At 42.6% G+C, this 20633-nt stretch overlaps 1 protein-coding gene and 1 long non-coding RNA gene across 7 annotated transcripts; one reads left to right on the top strand and one right to left on the bottom strand.

Annotated features, from left to right (window-relative positions):
* Positions 1-15: 15 nt before the first annotated feature.
* On the top strand, positions 16-19300 carry LOC135111620 (proton-coupled zinc antiporter SLC30A1-like). 6 transcript variants are annotated; one of them, XM_064025133.1, is made up of 11 exons: positions 16-319; positions 1018-1194; positions 7066-7328; positions 10371-10520; positions 10813-10897; positions 12538-12720; positions 13829-13957; positions 14851-14990; positions 15504-15602; positions 16111-16291; positions 16723-19300. In XM_064025133.1, the coding sequence occupies exons 3-11, from the start codon at positions 7134-7136 to the stop codon at positions 17190-17192; spliced, it is 1632 nt and encodes a 543-aa protein (XP_063881203.1). In that variant the 5' UTR covers positions 16-319; positions 1018-1194; positions 7066-7133; the 3' UTR covers positions 17193-19300. The 6 variants fall into 6 exon arrangements, with proteins under 6 accessions (XP_063881203.1, XP_063881204.1, XP_063881202.1 ...); XM_064025134.1 differs by lacking the exons at positions 16-319; positions 1018-1194 and adding an exon at positions 3788-3932; XM_064025132.1 differs by lacking the exons at positions 16-319; positions 1018-1194 and adding an exon at positions 3943-4100.
* On the bottom strand, positions 10274-13901 carry LOC135111637 (uncharacterized). Its single transcript, XR_010273846.1, has 3 exons — positions 13760-13901; positions 12549-12691; positions 10274-10523 (listed from the first exon to the last, which is right to left on the bottom strand). It is a non-coding gene; the product is annotated as an uncharacterized LOC135111637 (long non-coding RNA).
* Positions 19301-20633: the final 1333 nt, after the last annotated feature.

Here is a 20633-nt window from a genome sequence, read left to right on the forward strand (position 1 = left end):
GAGGAGGAAGAAGGCGTGAGGTGTGCGGCAAACGATCAGCTGATGGAGTGATGGCAGGTGAGCGGCGACAGGGTGGACTTTATTCCCGTATTGTATTGACTAACCATGAAACCAAGGACAAAGGTGAATCATGAAGGAACTCTGATGTCACAAGAGCTCGTCAGTTAACCCAGGAAGCATTATGATAAGCAATAAAGGATGATCCGGCGAGAACAGTACAAAGCACCCTGATGTCTTACCTTGGCCGCCTTCCCTTCCCCTTAGGACCCAACCACTCACGAGGAACAAAGGTCATATCACAGAGTGTCTAACGTCTAAGGTAAGTCTGGAGTGTTGAGTTTATTCTTGGTCATTATTAAGAATATATGAACACTAATTTCGAAGCACAAACTGTATCTATCTATCCACCTATCTACCTACCTATGCCTGCCTATCTACCTACCTGCCTACGTACCTACCTACCTATCTACCTATCTACCTATCTAACACATTTACAGTATTTGGTAAGGAATCCCCATGAAAAGGCGTGTCTGCAGCATCACAGCCCCGTTACTTAGAAGCACATTGATTCGCGTGCCTGAAAGTGTGCTAAAAAACATAATTTCTGTGTTTTTTTTTAAGGAAGAAAGGGATCGAATATTTTAAGAAGAGATCAATGTTTATGAATAGGTTCAGAACTTACTTCAGGCGTCAAAGTTTATTCAAGGTAGGCGACAGCAAGTTTATATTAATGTTTCCGCCATATTTTTGTAAGCATAAACTAACATAAGTTGTGTGTGAAATTACTGTGCCATATGGACTAAGCCAGGGATGTGAATGTTTCTCTTTAAAGTTAGTTCCGTGTACTTTAAAGCCTGATAAAGAAAACAGTAACAAGAACCACGTGCACAGAAAGATATATGTGAGTAACTCTGCTTTTGGTTTCGTATTTTGTGTAGGAAATTAAGGCGTCAGGTAATCTAACACATAATTTTCCACTTATAAAATTTACTGTTATGCAAAATGTTGTGGTTTCAGGTAGATCAGACCTAAAGCGCGTGTTCGTGATGGCAAGAGGAGCAGTGGTCTGCCAGGGGAGGAATGCAAGCTTTGGAAGTGCTCGCCGTAGCTTCCCTGTTAGCGGGCGACTGTCACCAGACGTCCTCCAGGGTGGGTGGGCCTCCAGCCAGCAGTACAAGCAGTGGCATCTGGAAGGCAAGTTTATTGTCACTAATTTGTTGAGTTTTAGATTTATTATTTACTGTTAACTACGAGTTGTCCATCTACCTTCATCTATGTGTTTGTTTGCCGCCTCATACCTGTCTACCTGCTCTCCGTAAGTCATGAACTCAGTCAAGTCTTGGCATTGTAAAAGGATAATTAGTTGTCCCCAAAATCTGAGCTGGATAAGTAAATTATACCTCGTGAAGTTTAAGTTTTTTTTTTTTTTTTTTTTAGCGTGTAAAATCTATTTATTTATTCATTTTTTTTAATGTTAGATGACTTTTTCGGCACGCAGGTAGGGTTGGCCCGAGAAAAAAAAAATCAGAAGAAAGCAACCTTTTATATACTGTCTAGAACAATTACCACTTACACTTATATCATCTTTAATAAACCGTCAACTCAGAACACAGGTCTTGTATAAAGAGGCGATCTGACTCGCGCGACTGCAAACTCGGGGAGTGTTCACACGAGGCGTTTCTTGTAGTGTTATTCTCTCTCTCTCTCTCGTGTGTGTGTGTGTGTGTGTGTGTGTGTCATTAGCAGCCTGGTCACTAAAGTAGTAGCATGTGCCTGGGTATCGTATCGTGGCAGGAAGCGTCTGAAGGGGATGAATCAAAGGCGACATTGTGTTCATCCTGTTTTACATAACATACTTGCCTGTGGCAGGTTCACAACATTGTACCAGAAGTTGCGAGAACATGAACCCAAATCCTTCAGCTACCTAAGAATGTCAATCAAATCATGCCACGACCTGCTTGCACAAATTCAAGATGACATGTCCAGCAAGCACCATGAAGAAGTCACATTCCTCGTGATCAGCTGACTCCTCCGACTCCGCTGTCCACGTGGAGTGGCCGCAGGGGATTGGCCGTCGTGCTCGTCTCGCCAGCCAGTGAAGCGCCAAGTCATCATGAAATCGCGGCGCTTGTCGCCTCGTGTGTACGGCTCCATACTAACACATAAATTAACATATAAATTTAAAACACGTGATTTACTACCTCAAGTTGCTAAGAAAACGCGCGAGAGCAAAGAAAATATCAACTCTCGCGTTTGGTCCAGCGACAAGTGACTACACGTGAGCACTCCCACACACTGCCAATGGCCTCGCACTCCGCGATACAAAACCCGCGAGTGAAAGAAATCGTCTCGTGTGAGCAGGGCCTTGAGACTTCACTATTGTATTGCACTACACTACAAGGGCTGTAAAAGTAATAAACCTGCACAATATTAAAATAAAAATTATAATGTACCTTCTATATATTTTTTCAGTTTTTGTTTATTTATTTTTTTATTTTTTACTTTTTGGAAGCGGCTATACTCGTCCAGCTCCTTTTTTGGCCATTCTGGCGGCGGCTGTCACGAAGCGGGAAGTTTTCCCAACTTCTCTTGTCCTATACATAGCTTCACCTCGCCCATACTTGCTAATCTCCCACTCCCCCCCTTGGTTTTTTCTCCCTCCCTCTCTCTCTCTCTCTCTCTCTCTCTCTCTCTCTCTCTCTCTCTCTCTCTCTCTCTCTCTCTCTCTCTCTCTCTCTCTCAGGCTGGATCAGATCAGTGCAGCCTCGACAGCACACCTGCCAAATCTAATGAAAAATATATTCAGTAATTGTTTTCCCATCAAAAAACTCAGTCGGTCATAAATATATACAATATTATTTTAGAAGTGAGTAATTAGAACATACTGAAATACAACTTAACACCATGAGAGACATTTAGTTGTCATTGTGGTGGCGCACAGGTGACAACCGAGGGGGAATTCCCGCTGCTGACTTCACCCCACCCCACCCCAGCGGCCAAAAAAGGAGTGGGGCGACTATAAGTTTTTTTTTTATATATTTTTTATTATTATTATCCTTGTGCCCCTGGCTAATCTCCTTGAAGTACAGAAATAAAAGAAGAAGACTCCATCACACCTAATGCATTTCACCTGTCCTGTCACCCTGTCCCACTCTGTCTCTCCCTGTCTCTCCCTGTCACTCCGTCACAAACACGCCACAGTGACAGAGCAACATCATGACCCCCTTCACCCGTTCACCCACATACCAGCCCCTCCGCCCATCTAGACTCCCTGGTCCTTTCTATACCCTCATGCCCTGCCGCTTAACAAGGCACAGGAAGACCCAATTGAGCGTCTGTAGGGGCCCCGAGCAATGGTGCCCTGGTGCGGTGTTCCCTGCATCAAGACCACCCAGCCGCACATTACACCGACAGTGACGCGCACCAACGTATTGAATAACTATCACTACTATGACTACTACTACTACTACTACTACTACTAGTACTACTACAACTACTACTACTACTATATTACCATTAAGACAGCAACAGGGACAGCCATCACCACCACCACCACCACTACTATTGTTTTCCATCAGGCGAGGGTGGCTAGGGCATATCCTCGTGGTAACAGGTAGCGCTCTAGCAATCAGTGCGGCTCCCACGGCCTATGCTGAGCCGCGGCTTGGCAACGCTGAGAGGAGGTTGACACACCAACACTACCCTGAAGGCAAGAACGAAGCAGTGTATTGACAAGCGCGATAAGGAGAAAAAGTGATGACGTGGAGTGAATGCTTTTTCCTCCACGCCAAGAACTTATTCATCGGTGGTTGTTTTTTTAATATTAATGGCGAGTATTGGCATTTATCAAGACTCTGGCTCATCGCGGCGGCTCGGGAACATCAGTCACTCAGTCAGTCGCCCCCCACGCGCTGGATAACAACACGAGCGAGGCCAGTGCGATATAATGATACAGTGATAGTGTGTTACGTGCCAGGGAACAGTGTCTCTCGTTACGTAACTAGCAACATGCACAGGAATAGGCACTTGGCACTGTACCGCGTGGCACTCTGAGGCACTGCTTGTGTTGTGGTGACTAGTGAGTGAGGTGTTAACGATAGGTGGGTGGTTATGGTGGTAATGTGGTGTGGTTGTGGCGTGGTAAAGCACGGAGCTGTCCTGTGCTGTGCTGTGCTGTGCTGCGCTGTGGTGTGCTGCGTGTGGGCATGAAACTGAAGACCATGTTCTGAAACACTTCTGCGCCACACCTCCAATACTTTCCAAAGGCTTTAGTTGAAGTGACAGTGTTTATTAATGGTGTTTACATGGTTCTATATATAGTCAGTCTGTTCTGTAGCGAGCGTTTAGGTGTGGCTTACTGCTGTCCTGCCAAATTTGCCGCGCCGCACCGCGTCTGGGATGATCAGAGAACACCCTCGCCTTCAATAAGGGTCCTCTGTTGGTTTTCTTCCAAGAAATACACATTTTTTTCTTCCTTTCTCCCTCCTGTGAAGCAAACGATGGCGCGTGGCAGGTGCGAGAGGGGAAGTTTTCATTGCAGGGTAACAGATGAAGTGACCTCTGTCCCCTGCTTCTGCCTGACCTGTGGTGCGTGGCCGTGGCCTGTCACTGTATGACCTTGACAACGTCGGGAAGCAGCGTTGTCAAGTGTCGTGGAATACACACCAAGATCATTGTTGTTATCCTCAAATGAACGAAACATTAATATTTTTTATCCTTATTAGAGGAATGAATGTATTCAGATATATGTTGAAGCAATATATAGTTCAGGTGTCAGACGTAAAAGATGAGTGTTGTAACCTACGCGGCATGACGGGCACTGGGCTGGAGAATCCACACGGGGGCGCGCCTGAACGCTCACTGCAGAATAGCAGCACTATGCTCATAATGACAGATTAGCAAGATTTCTACATTATGAGCAGGAGAAACTCTCTTAAGAATCGGCCAATGGGAGAAGTCACGAACTGAAGTTGCAGGTGCCAGATTCACCGGGTATTATAAAATTTCACAAGTTAGCATACTGATTTTTTATTTTTTTTTATTATTGTTATTACCTACCGAAATAGCAAAATAACAGGAGTATTTTTAAATATGTATCTACGATACGTACGCTTTTGATAGCAGAATTAAGGTTATACACATGCAGTGTGTGTTATACAATCTGTATCTTAATTGATGAATTCATCTTAATTCATCTTAATTGATGAAACTCAAAATTATTTCTCTTGTAGCAGACTTTCAGAAGACATTAATATATAATGCTCCCTAAAATAGTTTATTTTCGTATCTTAGAAACCAAAGTCTGATACTGAGATTGTCTTTTGCCACCAAAACAATGACAAAACAAACTGATGCTCGGCCTTGGCGAACACAGAAGTTATTCAGCATCATGGACACACCTAACAGAGTAAGCAAATGGACAGTGCCCGCCCTGAGAAGCTTTATAAAGTCAAAAGGTGCACCATGTTCTGGATATGACAAGACACAGCTGAGGGACGTGGCACTAAAAGCACCGCAACACTCGGTTTGGCCACAGATTTTCCTTTTTCTCATAAAGAAAACTGAACGAAATTTGCTCTGGACGTTTTATGAGAAGCATTAATATCTGCAAAGGCAAAGTAAAATGTGTGTTACGGTATATTTGCTATATTAAACTATAGAAATTAGAGAGCTTGGTACACCAAGGCGACTATATTTTGCTCTATAAAATCATGTTAGTCGTATAAACTCAAGTAAATATCAACAAATAACATCGTAACATAACAATGGAATTATATTAGAAGGAATTTAAGTACGGGAAATGAATAGTACAACATAATATAGTGTTTTGAGATGACTACTCTGCTCCGCGGGGCGATGTTGACCAACTTCTGAATTAAACCAGCCGGCGAACACAGAAAACTCGACCATTCGTGACATCTGCCACTGAGGCCGTTGAAAGTAGTGTTGATGAGAGAGCAAAGCGTTTCTGAACAGGCCCTGTAGTGGGTGGCGGTGTGTGCGTGGTTGTCGCTTGCTTGTACCAGATGGCCGAGGCTGAGCTCCATGGAGGTGCCGCATGGCGAGTGCGAGGCGCGGGCGTCAGCAGTGGTGGAGGCTATAAATAACACGCACATATATAGACTTATTGTTGTGTGGGGTGGGCGTGAAGCTGTGGTGCTGGGTGGTGCATCAGGCTGTGGTGCTGGGTGGGGCACAGGCTGCACTACAGTCGATCTATTTTGTAGTGGGCGTCCAGGCGTGGCTCCCTTGGGGGTTCGGCTCTCCGCTGCTGTGCCAGAGCTACTGCGCCGCGCCGGGGATTACCAAATACTCTCGCCTTCATTAAGGATCCCTTGTTGGCTCTTTCTTCCAAGAATTACACATTTTTTTCGTGGTAAAGAAGTTCTTTCTCGCTGGTGTGAGGCACATTAGGGCGCGCGGCAGGTGCGGGAGGGGAAGTTTTCATTACAGGGTGACGGATGAAGTGACCTCTGTCCCCCGCCGCTGCCTGGCCTGCGGTGGTGACTGGGTTGTTACTTGGCTGTTATTTTCTTAAACTTTTCTCTTTTTATCTCTGCACTCAGCTCTTAGATTTTATTTTATTGACTTTAATGTGTGTTTATGTAACCCAGTGTAAAAAAAAGTTATCAGTATTTAGTATGTCATAAATTAAACTTGAAGTAAAATGTGTCAGCAGAGGACAGCACACACACACACACACAGAGAGAGAGAGAGAGAGAGAGAGAGAGAGAGAGAGAGAGAGAGAGAGAGAGAGAGAGAGAGAGAGAGAGAGAGAGAGAATGTACTCGTATATACACACATAAAGTTTGAGAATGTACTACTATTAACCAAACAATCCGTAACACGAACGAGCTACAAACGATCAACTAAGCACACTCCATCACTGACGCTGCTGAAGGAATGACACAAACCACTGCACCAGCACCTAACTAAGCCCACACCAGGAACCAGTGAACGGTGACACAAACTGCTGCACCAACATCCAAACACACACCAACATGAAACAGTAAACAACACCAAACCCACTGAAAAACCTATCCCATACTTTTTTTTTTTTTACAGGCACCGCGAGTAAGTGAGTGAGAAGCGGTGAGGCGAGGCACGCAGGAGGGAAGCACTCGTTCTTGGCCATGGCGGAGGCAAAGAAGGACCTGCTGCGTCAGATACCGCGCGTGAAGCTGTGGTTGGTGCTGACGCTAACTCTTGCCTTCTCCGCGGTACTGCTCGTGGCCGCCCACCTCACGCACTCCCTCACATTGCGCGTCGAGGCTTACCATACCCTGTACAACGTTCTCACCCTCTGTGGCTGCTTGTTGGCTATGAAGGTGCGTTGCTCTCTCTCTCTCTCTCTCTCTCTCTCTCTCTCTCTCTCTCTCTCTCTCTCTCTCACGTGGTGTTTGTGGTTCTGTGTGATACTGTCTCTTTCATTCTTTCTTTTTTCTTTTCTTTCTCTCTTTCTTAGTGTGTACGGTTTTATTTGTAAATCTCGTTCTGATGGTGTTTGTTTGTGATTGTTTGTGATACTGTTTCTTTCTTTCTTTCTTTCTTTCTTTCTTTAGTTCTTTCTTTCCTTCTTATTTAATCTCTCTCTCTCTCTCTCTCTCTCTCTCTCTCTCTCTCTCTCTCTCTCTCTCTCTCTCTCTCTCTCCTGTTCCACGCAATTTTATTTCAAGCCTCGTGTTGTGCTTTGGTCTCCCATCACGTCTCATCACCTCCCCTGTACACTCCCAAACGAAACGCGATAGATTAATTAAACGGCCTTGGAAGAAATGTACCTACAGTCACTCGTAAATGATGGTTTGTGGGGTGGTGGGGTCCGTGTGTGTGTGTGTGTGTGTGCGGACCCGTGCATTCCCTTCCCTTTCCACACGGCGAGTAATAGAAACGAATAATACTCTCCCGATACGAATGAACTGCATCTTGTACTCGCTTACCAAATGGAAGTTTACATATCGAGAGGCCTCTTAAGTTTCATATGTTACACGACACTGAATATGTAACTGATCATGACTACGAGAACGTGATTGACTGTGTCCTTTCTTACTCTGTTACGTCAAGTCATAGTTCTGTTGTGTGTGTGTGTGTGTGTGTGTGTGTGTGTGTGTGTGTCGTTGCGTCGTTAGACAAACTCGCCGTGTAGGAAGAGGTGGGGAATGCAGTCTCACACGCACACTCACGGACCCTCACTAACTTTTTTTAGTTTACTTACGGGCAATCTTCAGTTAACCTCAAGCCTTATTCAGAAACAATTTACTCTCACCACGTCTATTTTCCAAGGCCACAGAGACGTTTAGCCTGGTTCTCAATAGTGTTTCTCCTGTTCATAATATAGAAGTCTCGTTAATCTGTCAGGAAAACCATAAAAAAAAATCCTTAAAACTCTTAGACTTCAATTAGTAGAAGTTTGTGAATATAATGGAGATGGCGCTGAGGTGTCTCAGAATATGCTCATCAAAACCTTGGTAACAGATTCGAGTAGCGTGTGAGGACGAGACCCCGCCAGTTGGTACGCACGGGACCCTCACGTGTCGCCCAAGTGTCACTGCCCCGGTGCCGCCTTCCTGGTTGTATTAACGTCACCGCAATGTTGTGTCGTCACCTTCGCAAACAAAGTCCTTTTTCACTTTTGTAGAAGTCGCCTGTCTTATTTTCCTAAATTTGATATTGAAGGAAGGAAAGTTAAGGTAAATATCATGCTGTCACCTTCATAAACAACAATTTTTTTTAACTTTTCCGGAAGTCGAGATGAAAAACCGTCTCATTTCATAAACTTTCATATCTAAAAGGGGAAAAATAAGTTAAATTCTAGACCACTCAAGCTCCGGAAGATTTTATAGTCACTTTCACAAAGTATTTTTATGTAACTTTTCCGGAAGGCGAGATGAAAACTCTCCCATTCTCTTAACTTTCATAAGAGATTGAGAAAAGTTAAGGCCGATGTCAGACACACACCGTGGGCAGGACAGAACCGCAAGATGCGTCACTTGATGGAAAACTGATCTATGGAAAAAAAAAAAAAAAAGAAAATGCCAAAAAATGGACTTAGCTTATTTATGCAAGTGATTATTATTTATTTCTTTATATTTATTCATGGAAATGCTTTTTGCTTGTCATTTTACCTACTTATTTATTTGTTTATGCATCAGTCTATCTTATTTTCGCTTCATTTGTTTATTTTTTTCGGCGGTGCGTAATACGGCACGAGGAAAGAATGATATTTGCGTGTGGAAGTTACGTTATGTTAAATTTCGTGCCTTTTTCATAAGTTTTGTGTATGAAGCTACAGATCACGGTAGAGTATTGGGAGAGACGAAAGACACTTGCAGCCCTTCCCTCCCTCCACCGGTGACACTCATTGCCTCACCCTGGCGCCGCGGAGAAACACAGGTGACATGCAGGTGTTCTTAAAAGGCTCAGGTGTGCGCAGGAATGCTACCACTCTTTGAGATCTGACGCATATGGTTAATAGCAAAGGCCAGGTAACTCTCAAAAGAAGGTGCACCTGATCCTACTTGTTATTTGATTAATTAACGCTAACATACGTGATCCGCTCAGGTGTGTGGGAGCCTCAATGAATTTCTAATGAATGTACCTCCCCACACTGACACGCATTAGCTCCCACAGGTGTTTTTCGATCTTAACAACGTCACTAATTATCTTTATGGCTGTTTATGAATCAGGCGACACTTCATATTAAAATTCTGTCCAAATAACACGCTCAGGTACCATACATGACGGTAATGAGGCATATCTAGCACTACAGATGTGTCATTTGGAATCCTGGTAATATTTGGAATCGTAGCGCCCTTAACCCTTCCAGTCACAAAGCATTATAGTAATATTGCTTTGTGTATCAGTAAAGATCCCCACTAAGTTTAGGATTATATATATATTTTTTTATAATCAAGGGGTTAAAAATGATCTTCAGTTACTTATCCGCTACAATTATCATTTTGTTTACTCCAGACTGACCATTGTAAAACGATTTCATGAAGCTTGGAAATGGTGTGCGGCACTGGATGGATTAATGGACTTTGAACAGGGAGAGAAACCATTGAGCGACTCTTCACATGTGGCTTTGAATAACCGCAACAATTTAACACCTCCATTTAACTCCGGACGGTAAAATATAGTAAAGCGAACACTTCTCAGACTGTCTCTTTACAATCCCGTCTTTTATTTCTACAGTTGCGACAACTTTAACCCTTCCACTGCAATGGTCGTCTTTGGCAACATTCAAAGCAGCATGGAAATAAAAGTTACTTGGACATACAGAGAAAAACGAATAAGTTTATTTTAATCATGAAATATTTAACACCTTTAAACTATTACTGGCGATGACCTACGGCACAGGTGACTCTCCACAGGTGAGCTCCGGCCCCCAGTCGCTGCACAACACGTTCGGGTGGGCGCGGCTGGAGGTGCTGTCCATGCTGTTCACTCTGCTCTTTCTCACCGCCCTTTGCTTCAGTGTGTCCATCGACTCCGTGCAGACTGCCCTCCACGTGGGCCATCAGGTACTGCAGATATATATATAGATAGATAGATAGACAGATAGATAATTAGAAAGGTAGATCCGTAGATACATACATACAGAGAATAACAGACAGACAGAGAGAAAGAAATAAAAGAATAGATAGAGAGAATAATAAATAAAACAGAGAGACAAAGAGACAGAGACGAACATACAGAATAACACGTAGAGAGACAAAGATTCAGAGAGAGAGAGAGAGAGAGAGAGAGAGAGAGAGAGAGAGAGAGAGAGAGAGAGAGAGAGAGAGAGAAACTAATACTCGCGGTGCCTTACAGGACGCCATGCACCACCCCCTCCCCGTGATGGCCCTGGGCGGGGTGGGGCTGGCTCTCAACGGCCTGGTCTTCTGTCTTATTGGCGGTGAGTACTCTCCCTTACCACACCATGCAGGGGCGTGGAGACTGTACTGTTGTGGAGGTGTGTTTTGGGTTAATATTACTGCTCCTGCTGCTACTGCTGGTGGTGCTGCTGGTGCTACGAGTACTGCTGTTGTTGTTGTTGTTGTTGTTGTTGTTATGATTACTACTATTTCTTCTACTGTTACTACTACTACTACTACTACTACTACTACTACTACTACTACTACTACTACTACTACTACTACTACTACTACTATAACGAGGAGGAGGAGAAGGGGGAGAACTTATATTAATTTGAGAGAGAGAGAGAGAGAGAGAGAGAGAGAGAGAGAGAGAGAGAGAGAGAGAGAGAGAGAGAGAGAGAGAGAGAGAGAGAGATGGACCTTGTACTTTACCCGACAAGTTTATGATTCTGTTATCTCTCTCTCTCTCTCTCTCTCTCTCTCTCTCTCTCTCTCTCTCTCTCTCTCTCTCTCTCACATAATAATAGAAGTTCTCCTCCTCCTCCTCTTTTTCCTCCTCCTCCTCCTCCTTGTAGTAGTAGTAGTAGTAGTAGTAGTAGTAGTAGTAGTAGTAGTAGTAGTAGTAACATTTTGACTTTAATAACTTAGATAATATCATTGCAAAAAAAAAAAATAAATAAATAAATAAATCAACTCAAAACTCTCTGTGCCTTGTGTGTGTATATAAAACCCATGCACACCATTTTCTTCAGTACTCTAAGCTGCCAAGTTCCCGTTTTCTTCTTTAACCTCCCGCCACTTCACGCTCTACTTCATTATTAACAAAAAAAGGACCGCTGCAGTGAAAAGATTTACTCCCTGCAAAACAAATCAACACACAGTGCCCAAAACAGAGCGCTAAGCAACAGGAAGCCACGGGGAGGACATTTGAACTTAGAGAGGAGGAGGAGGAGGGGGGTGGGATACAAAGGCCGGGTGGGGGAGCAAGTTGGGGAGGGAAGGGGGGGTGTAGACGATGCTTGTATTGAGATATGGAACACAGAGCGCCTATCAGTAGTACAGCTCCCTCAGACTGCCGCTTATCAAGAGACAGATGAGTCCAAGCGCAAACAAAGAGGTCTTGCGTAATGGTCTGGTTGTGTTTACATGGAGTGACCTTGTGGGGGTGTGGAGTGAGGTGCAGTGTGTGTGTGTGTGTGTGTGTGTGTGTGTAGTGATGGTATGTGGGCGGTCACGGGGTACTGCAGGGTGTTGTTGTTGTTGTTGTTGTTTCTTTTTCTTCTTGTTCTTGTTCTTTTTTGGGGGGGACCTGTTTCGCTTTGTATAGGCTTTTTATATCCAGTTTTTCTCGTACTTTTTTATATTTTGAAATAATGTAGTGTAGAGGGATGTTATTTAATTGAAAAGCTGTTGTATCTTTTTACGAGTCATGACCTTAAAAATTCTGAAAATATAGACAGGTATTGTGCATTTGTCTGTCCTAGCCTTCCCGAAAATCTCCTCACCAAGATTTCAATTTTTCGTACACCCTCTAACGAAAACCAGCGGCCGGAGGTGACTGTGGAACCCGATTAGAGCTGAAGTGGCTTTGTTGATTGGCTAACAAACGAAAAATAGTGACTATGGAACCCCCCCCCCACAAATCACAGCAACCCCCTCACTGCCGCTCCTCCCCCAGGCTACACGCACCACCAAGGCTGCTTCCTGGAGATGCGGGACTCTGGCAGCGTGTGGGTCGGCAGGCAGGTGACGCAGGAGGCGGTGCAAGCAGGGCGGCGCACCCTCTCCAGCGACGCCTTGTCTCGGGGCAGGACTAATAGGGCGCGGCAAATCTGCAAAGAGGTGGTACGCGACACTTGTGGTAAGTATAGTTGATCTTCTTCTTCTTCTTCTTCTTCTTCTTCTTCTTCTTCTTCTTCTTCTTCTTCTTCTTCTTCTTCTTCTTCTTCTTCTTCTTCTTCTTCTTCTTCTTCTTCTTCTTCTTCTTCTTTCGTCGTATCCCTAGAGTCACGGGTTGGCGTCGTGTACTGTTAAGAAAACTCTAACCTGGTATAAGACTGAGTGACAAAAACGTAAAACTGTATGTGTGTGTGTGTGTGTGTGTGTGTGTGTGGTGTTTCAAATTCAACTCGGCTCAACGAAAGGACTTAAGACTCAATACAGCAAGTAGGAGCAAGTAGGACAGGAACGTAAGGACAACACTGATGCGATCCCTAACATATAACTGATGGAAAGGTAAAGAGGTGATAAGATAAACTCTCTTTCAGCTTGGAGTAATAACACACACTTACCCTAACATCATAAACAACTTAGCGATGTCCTTCAGCAGTAAAGTAAAAAAAGAATATTAAAAGCAACGCATTGATAAGCTACATACGTACTTACACTTGCAATCTCAGTCTTGTCTTATCAGTATAGGTTCCTTAGTTGTACGTGCTACCTATACTCGTACTTGAAAGACGATGCTCTCTCTCTCTCTCTCTCTCTCTCTCTCTCTCTCTCTCTCTCTCTCTCTCTCTGTTTATATAGCTTCCTGTTAATCAGTTTATCAGTCAGTGTATCCATCTATCACACTACCTCTCTATTTACCTCTATCTATCTATCCATCTATCTATCTGTCTATCTGTCTATCTATTTGCCTGTCATTCTGTCCATCTATCAATCTTCCAGTCTGTTTATATGGCTACCTATCAACTGGTTTATATATCTATCTATATATTTATCTATCGTTGGAATCTGAAGTGCGTAAGGAAAATGCTCCTATCACCGTTTTTTTTTTTTGCTACCCTTTTTCTTTCCAATAAAGACTTAGAGGTAAAGATATTCTTCCTTACGAGTCATCGTATTAATGTCACTGAACTCGATAAGGGGTAAACAAGAATATAAATATATGTACTTACTGGATGACTGTTATGATTCTAGGAGTTTAAATATCGGTGTTGCATGTTATTGAGGTGTACACGTGGCAGGGCTGGTGATCATGGAGGTGTGTGCAGCACTGGTACACTGGGACAACGGCGGCGTGGTGGCGCTCTACATAGATCCTGCCCTGGCCGTCACCTCCGCGGCGCTCCTCATTTGGCTCAGTCACCCCTATGGTAGGAACGTTTTCTTTGACACATAGTAGAAATGGATTTTAAGACAGACTAAGCTAAGTATTATGGACAGAGTTATAGCGTGTCATTAGGAAAGACATTGTTATAGATCAACTGCCTTTTGTTAGTTAATTAGAGTCATATCAAAACTCACCATAAAAAAGTGTCTTGATCATGCAGGTGTTGCGATGGTAGTTAATAAGACACGTTTGTTGTGTTAAGGAAGGAAACACAGCTGAGGGAATAACACATTTGAATTGCGGGTTTTATCTCTAATATTATAGGTAAGACAGGTCCTGAGAGGAGATCAGGGCCATATTTTGAAAGGCATCTGCGCAGCACAACCGATTACCTTATAAAGATCCTATATAATTAAAGTTACACAGGTTTTTAAGGGTGTTTTTACGGTTTTAGTGACAGGTTTACATGATTTCTAACATTATTAAGGGGAGAAATATTCTTAAATAACTGGCTGATAATATTCGTGGCGTTTGAAAAAAAAAAATATGGTGAGAGAGCAGTGTTTCAGAATACTAGTTGAAGTTAGACAATTTTTAAAGGATGTTTTTATGTTTCTAACGAGAGACTAACAAGATTTCTACGTTGTTAAGGGGAGAAACATTCTTGACAACCCGGCTGATAATCTCTGTAGCCTTTGGAAATAATCGTGATAAGAGAGCAACGTGTTTCATAATAATAATAATAATAATCTGCCGATCTATTTGTATTTCTGCCTACTATCATACCTAAACTCCCTTGTAAAAATAATAATAATAATAAAAATGAATAAAAATAAAAAGAAAGAATAAATATGACAATACTAATAAGCGTGGGAATACTTGAAGCCAGACATCAATTAATTACACGTGGAGTCCTGACGCGGTACACTCCGGCAGGCAAGGAGTGCTGCCACATCCTGCTGCAGACCATCCCGGGGCACATCGACGTGGAGGACTTCCAGAGCCGCGTCATGAAGGAGTTCCCGGCCATTGTCAACGTCCACCACCTCCACATCTGGACCCTCACGCCCAGCAAGGTGTGTGTGTGTGTGTGTGTGTGTGTGTGAGCGCCACCTGGGTATATTGAATTAAGCTTAGTTATGAGTTCTTGTATAAATCATTGAATTGAGAGAAGTTAAGTGAATGAAATTAGTAGTTTTCTTATTTATTTATTTATTTATTTATTTAGTTAGTTAATTATTTACTGGTTAGTTAGTAGTTAATTATTTACTTAATTTGCTTGAAAAATAAACATTCCACAAGTATTTAGATTCACGTAAAGTGACACACACACACAGAGAGAGAGAGAGAGAGAGAGAGAGAGAGAGAGAGAGAGAGAGAGAGAGAGAGAGAGAGAGAGAGTAATCTATTTATCTATTTTTACTTACTTAATTTTTGTCATTGGTTCTCGCTGCGACGCACTGAGACAGTCTTTTGTTTCTATATTTATTAATTTCTAGCTATTTAACTATTCATTTATTTATTTATTCATTTGTCTTTTAGTTGTTCTCGCTGCGACGCACTGACACAGTCTTTTGTTTCTCCTGCAGGTGGTGGCGACGGCGCACGTGGTGTTTGTGTGTCCCCGCGTCTACCTCGCCACCAAGGCCGCCCTCAGTCAATTCTTCTTGGACGAGGGCATCACGCATGTAGGGGGCCTGTCTGTCTGTCTGTTCGCCTCTTCATTTCTCTGTCTTCTAGTCTCTGTCTCCTTGTCGTTTTGTCCCTGTATTTGTCCGCCCGTCTCTGTCTATCTCTGTCTCTCTGTTTGTCCTTTTGTCGCTGTCTGTCTGTCTGTCTATCTCTTTCTATCTATCTATCTATTTCTGTCTGTCATTATCGCTGTGCCTCTGTCTGTCTGTCTGTCTTCTTGTCGATGTATCTCTCTTGTTTGTCTGTCTGTCTATATATCATTTAAAGCTCCGTAATGACTCAGCACTAACAACCTGATTACGGAGTCAATTCATCCACCACTCTATTTGAAAATCAATTTCTTCCTACCTCTTTCTTAAATCTCACTTTTTCAGGCTTAAACCCATTGTTTCTTGTTCCATCCTGACTACTGATGCTGAGAATTTTGCTTACGTCATCCTTGTTATGTCCCTACCTCTTAAAGAACTAACCACTTAAAGACCTGGTTTCCTCCACCTCCCCCAGGTCACCATCCAGCCAGAGTGTCTCACCACCAACACGGGCACGCTGGAGGACCCCTCGGCGTGCCTGCTGCGGTGCAAGTACGAACAATGCTATGAGAGGGAGTGCTGCCTGTCCTGCTCCCCGCACGCCCTTCTCTCCTCCGTCAGCAGTTCAGGAGGCACGCGACACAGGGACTCTGCAGGTATGGGAGCTATGTTGTTGTTGTTGTTGTTGTTGTTGTTGTTATTCTATTTTCCTTTTATTTATTTATTTATTATATAGCTTTATTAACCTGACAACTTTTGAGTCTTGTAAATATGACAGGTTGGTAAGACACACACTCCTCTGACATATTTAAGTCTCATAGGTTTGATAAATTTCTGAGTCTCTTACATTCTGAGACATTCTTAATATTTTACACCATTTCTTGCCCTAATCCCCGAGCTCGACTTCACAGTTTGACACGCAGATACATCATGTGTCAAGAAATGAGTGAGAAGATGCTTAATTTCTATTTCTTGGACTTAACTTCATAATTTGACATCTCTCTCAAAAAGACATTTCGCTCATCCATTCCTACATTAAGTAAACTGGCATTCCTTAGCACCTTATTATGCACAGCGCCATCTACAGGTGACGCTGGCTGTAGCGGTGTCTCGCCCCATGAATGCGAATCCTTCAAGGAACAGGAGACACAAGGCGTAGGCGGCGAGAGTGAGGTGTGCGGCGCCGAAAGAACCCAGGCCTGCGAACCTGAGGGAGACACAGACGCGGCCACGGCACCACCAGACACATCCGACGACGCATTGGTGTCAAAAGGAACTATGGCGCTACAAGACCTCGGTGCTGGGGCGTGTGAGGCCAGCCAGCCAGAGGAAGTCGCAAGTGGAGAGAAAGCAGTCGTGTTTGTTTCCGTGAAGACAGAAAACGGGGCAGAGAAGCCATCGCATCCGTCCCCCGCTCAAGATGTCACGGTAGAGCAAGCGGACCATCCCGGGGAGCAAGATGGCGCTGCGAGAACCAGGGCGCGGATCACTACTGCCGGAGTGTCGCCTGATGAAGAACCCACGGACAGGACGTGTCTTTTGGAGCACCGCGGCTGAGGGAGGGAGTGCCTGGCGGAGGGCTGCAGGTACTCAGTAGATAGCTTAGTGGAAATCACGCGTAGTTCGTAGATAAGTGGATTTCTGTGTCACGAAAATCTCATCTTGGCGGATAAAAGTTTATGTATGTGGTGATTTACTTGATGTGATGTGTGCGGCTGTGTTGTGCGTCAGTGTCTGTGTTGACTGTGCGAGGCTTGCATAATGTGGAGCAGGACGGAGGCGGCGCACGGGATTTGTATGTGGTGTGTTGGATGGCAGGCAATGACGCAGTGAGGAATGGTTACGACACTCTCTTTGTTTGCATGACATGGAGGCGAGGCGTGCCTGGCGTGCGTGGCGCCGCGGTGCTGTGTGCTGTGCTGTGCTGTGCTGTGTTGTGATGAACCTCGTGGGCTGTGAGAGAAAGGTTGTGCTGCGCTAAAGGTGAAAGTTTTCTTCTAATAAATATTAAACTTGGTCTTGATAACGTATGGTTACCACTGAGGTGTGTCCGGAGGAAAACGGCTTCCTCATATGTTACTAGGGAAAACGGGAAATTCTAGTAGATGTGTCCACCTTAATGCTTCTTTTATTGGCACTGGTGATCTGAATACGTTTTCCTTACCATTATACAAGTTTTATTTTGATATACCGCATTTTTCTTCATACTTTCTTTCTTTCTTACAATTTTGCCGTTTCTGTTATGATACATGTGTAGATTAAGATGCTCTGACTCTGCCTTGGGGAAAAAATGCAGTGTTTTCAAGACAACACCAATAAGACTCCATTCCCAGCTTGTGTTACAGTGATGCAGGACTCGTGTGTTCTGAAACGCTTAGCTACAGGGATGGTTTGTCAGGATTCCAAACTGTTGTTTCCCATTAGTTGCTCAGTTTTTCTTCACTCAGCATTGACATGGACACGCCCTTGAGAACCCAAATGACTCACTAGAAGCTAAGCACTCGAGATAGATACTATTTTCAAAGGCTACAGGGACTATTAATCAGATTTTCATGTTTGTTTTCCCCTAAGAATGCTTATTTTGTCTTCAGCTGCTACTAACTTCATGAACACGTCCTTGAGAACCCTAATAACTTTCAACAGAAGCGGTATGGGGTCACGGCTTTTGAAAATACGGTCCCAGCCTCACTAAGAGAAGTTGTGTTGCCTCTCATGTTATGTAAATTCGTCGTGTGGTGCTGTACAAGAAGCTAAATGTCTAAATCAATTCTAATCCTTCCTCTACATGCTGTCTGTGAAAAGAAAAAAAAGAAAAAAAGAATAAATAGAAATAAAAGTAAATAGGGGTAATAATAAACAAAAATAGTAAAACAGAATGAAAATAGTTAAATAAATGAATAAATAAATGAATAGATAAATAAGTAGATAGGCAGAATTTCAAGATTTCACAACTTGTAACTAACTGTAGACTAAGTCGGGGAATGTCAAATGTTTTAGGCTGCGTGTTAATTGTAACAGCCTCTAGTGGAAAAGAAAGTATCGAATTTTCAAAGGTGTTTCCATGATTCTGGTTGAAGTTTAATAAGGATTCTGACTTAACAATGGGGGAAAAAAAATACAGGAAAATCTGATACATCATTTCTGTGGCTCGTGAAAATTGCCAATGAGAACCAAAAGTGCTTGAAAATAAGAGCCATAAGTTCCAGTAAGTGATAATGAGTGATAATGACAAGAGATGTGGTGATAATGATAAATGATGATGATGGTTGTAAGAATGATAATAATAATAGTAGTGATAATAATAAAAATCAAAGGAATAACAACAGTATGGAGAAAGGAAAGTAAAGAAAAGGAGAATAATAAAAAAGTAGACGAAAAGGATGGGAATTTTGATGCTGATGATAAATGATGAAGATAAGAATAGTAATAATGATGATGATAATAATAATAATAATAATAATAATAATAATAATAATAGTAATAATAATAATAATAATAAAAACGGATGATAACAATAAGCACAAAGGGAAGTAAACAAAGAAAATAATGAAAACGATAGAAAAATGAATGGGAAGCAAATCACTTTACTAGAATAAGAAGATTTTTCGGTCGACCTTCGCTTGTATTTGTGTACGTCGCCTTTTCCAACAAGCAATGAATGATAAGACGTGTTTCAGTAACCTGTGCCTCGAAAATAGTGATGGTAATGATAGTGATGGTGCTGCTGTCTGTTCCTTCCTCTACTGCTGCTGCTACTCCTCCTCCTCCTCCTCCTCCTCCTCCTCCTCCTCCTCCTCCTCCTCCTCCTACTACTACTACTACTGCTACTACTATACTATTTTTTTTCTTTTTCTATTTTTTTTCTTTTCTTTTTCTTTTCTGTCTTTCCTCTTCTTTCTCTTCCTTTTTTTCTTCTTCTTCTTCTTCTTCTTCTTCTTCTTCTTCTTCTTCTTCTTCTTCTTCTTCTTCTTCTTCTTCTTCTTCTTCTTCTTCTCCTCTTCTTCTTCTTCTTTCACTCTTACTACAATTTCTTTTACTACTTTTGTTCCTTCTCTTGTTACTACTTATATAACAAAAACAGCTACGGTACTACTACTACTACTACTACTACTACTGATAATGAACTTAAAAGAAGCAATTATATATGTGTGTGTGTGTGTGTGTGTGTGTGTGTGTAGGGCTCGCTAACGCCTGCATCACTTCAGCTCGGGTCGCTTCCTTCCATCGCCACCAATATTAACACAGAAAATTATAAAGTCGGCGACACTGATTAGAATACAGGAATTAATACACTTCCTTTAGTATAGTTATAGGATTCAGTGCCTCAGGAATAAAACAATAGCAGCAGGTTTTAGTCCAAGCATCAACGGTAACAATTTTCACCTCCAGAATCAGAATCAGTTTTCACCTCCAGAAATTTTTAGCCCAGGCATCAACGGTAACAATTTTCACCTCCAGAATCAGAATCAATTTTCACCTCCAGAAATTTTTAGCCCAGGCATCAACGGTAACAATTTTCACCTCCAGAATCAACGATAACAACAATTCTTACAGTGAACATTATGGGATCGCTGATACTGAAATGAATACAGGACTGAATGCACGTCCTGAGTACACTTATATAGAATTCAATGCCTCACTAACGATTGGTGCAATATTAAACTACATGATAATAATGGTAATGAATTAATAACCTGCTGTCTGTTTATTTATCTTTCCGTCTATTTATCTATCTGTCTGTCTATCTATCCATCTATCTATTTATCTATCTACCTACTATCTATCTGTATACCAGGCCGGCAATCTTACACGGAGGGAACAGACAAGTCAAACAGACATAAATAAGTAAACTGCAACGTGAATGAGAGTAAATATTGTGAGTTAAGTAATAAATAACTGAAAATCTTTATACAGTAGCAGTTCTAGAGTCGAAGTCATTACAATTACATTAGAAGTGGTTTATTTTAGTATATCTTACAATGTACATATATATTAGTT

Source organism: Scylla paramamosain, chromosome 22 (genome assembly GCF_035594125.1).
Source record: "Scylla paramamosain isolate STU-SP2022 chromosome 22, ASM3559412v1, whole genome shotgun sequence".
Taxonomy (NCBI): domain Eukaryota; kingdom Metazoa; phylum Arthropoda; class Malacostraca; order Decapoda; family Portunidae; genus Scylla; species Scylla paramamosain.

Coding starts and splice junctions, on each gene's coding strand:
- LOC135111620 (XM_064025133.1), top strand. CDS start 7,134: ATGGCGGAGGCAAAGAAGGACCTGCTGCGTCAGATACCGCGCGTGAAG. Junction 7,329..10,370: donor GCTGCTTGTTGGCTATGAAG/GTGCGTTGCTCT, acceptor GACTCTCCACAG/GTGAGCTCCGGCCCCCAGTC. Junction 13,958..14,850: donor TTGGCTCAGTCACCCCTATG/GTAGGAACGTTT, acceptor ACACTCCGGCAG/GCAAGGAGTGCTGCCACATC.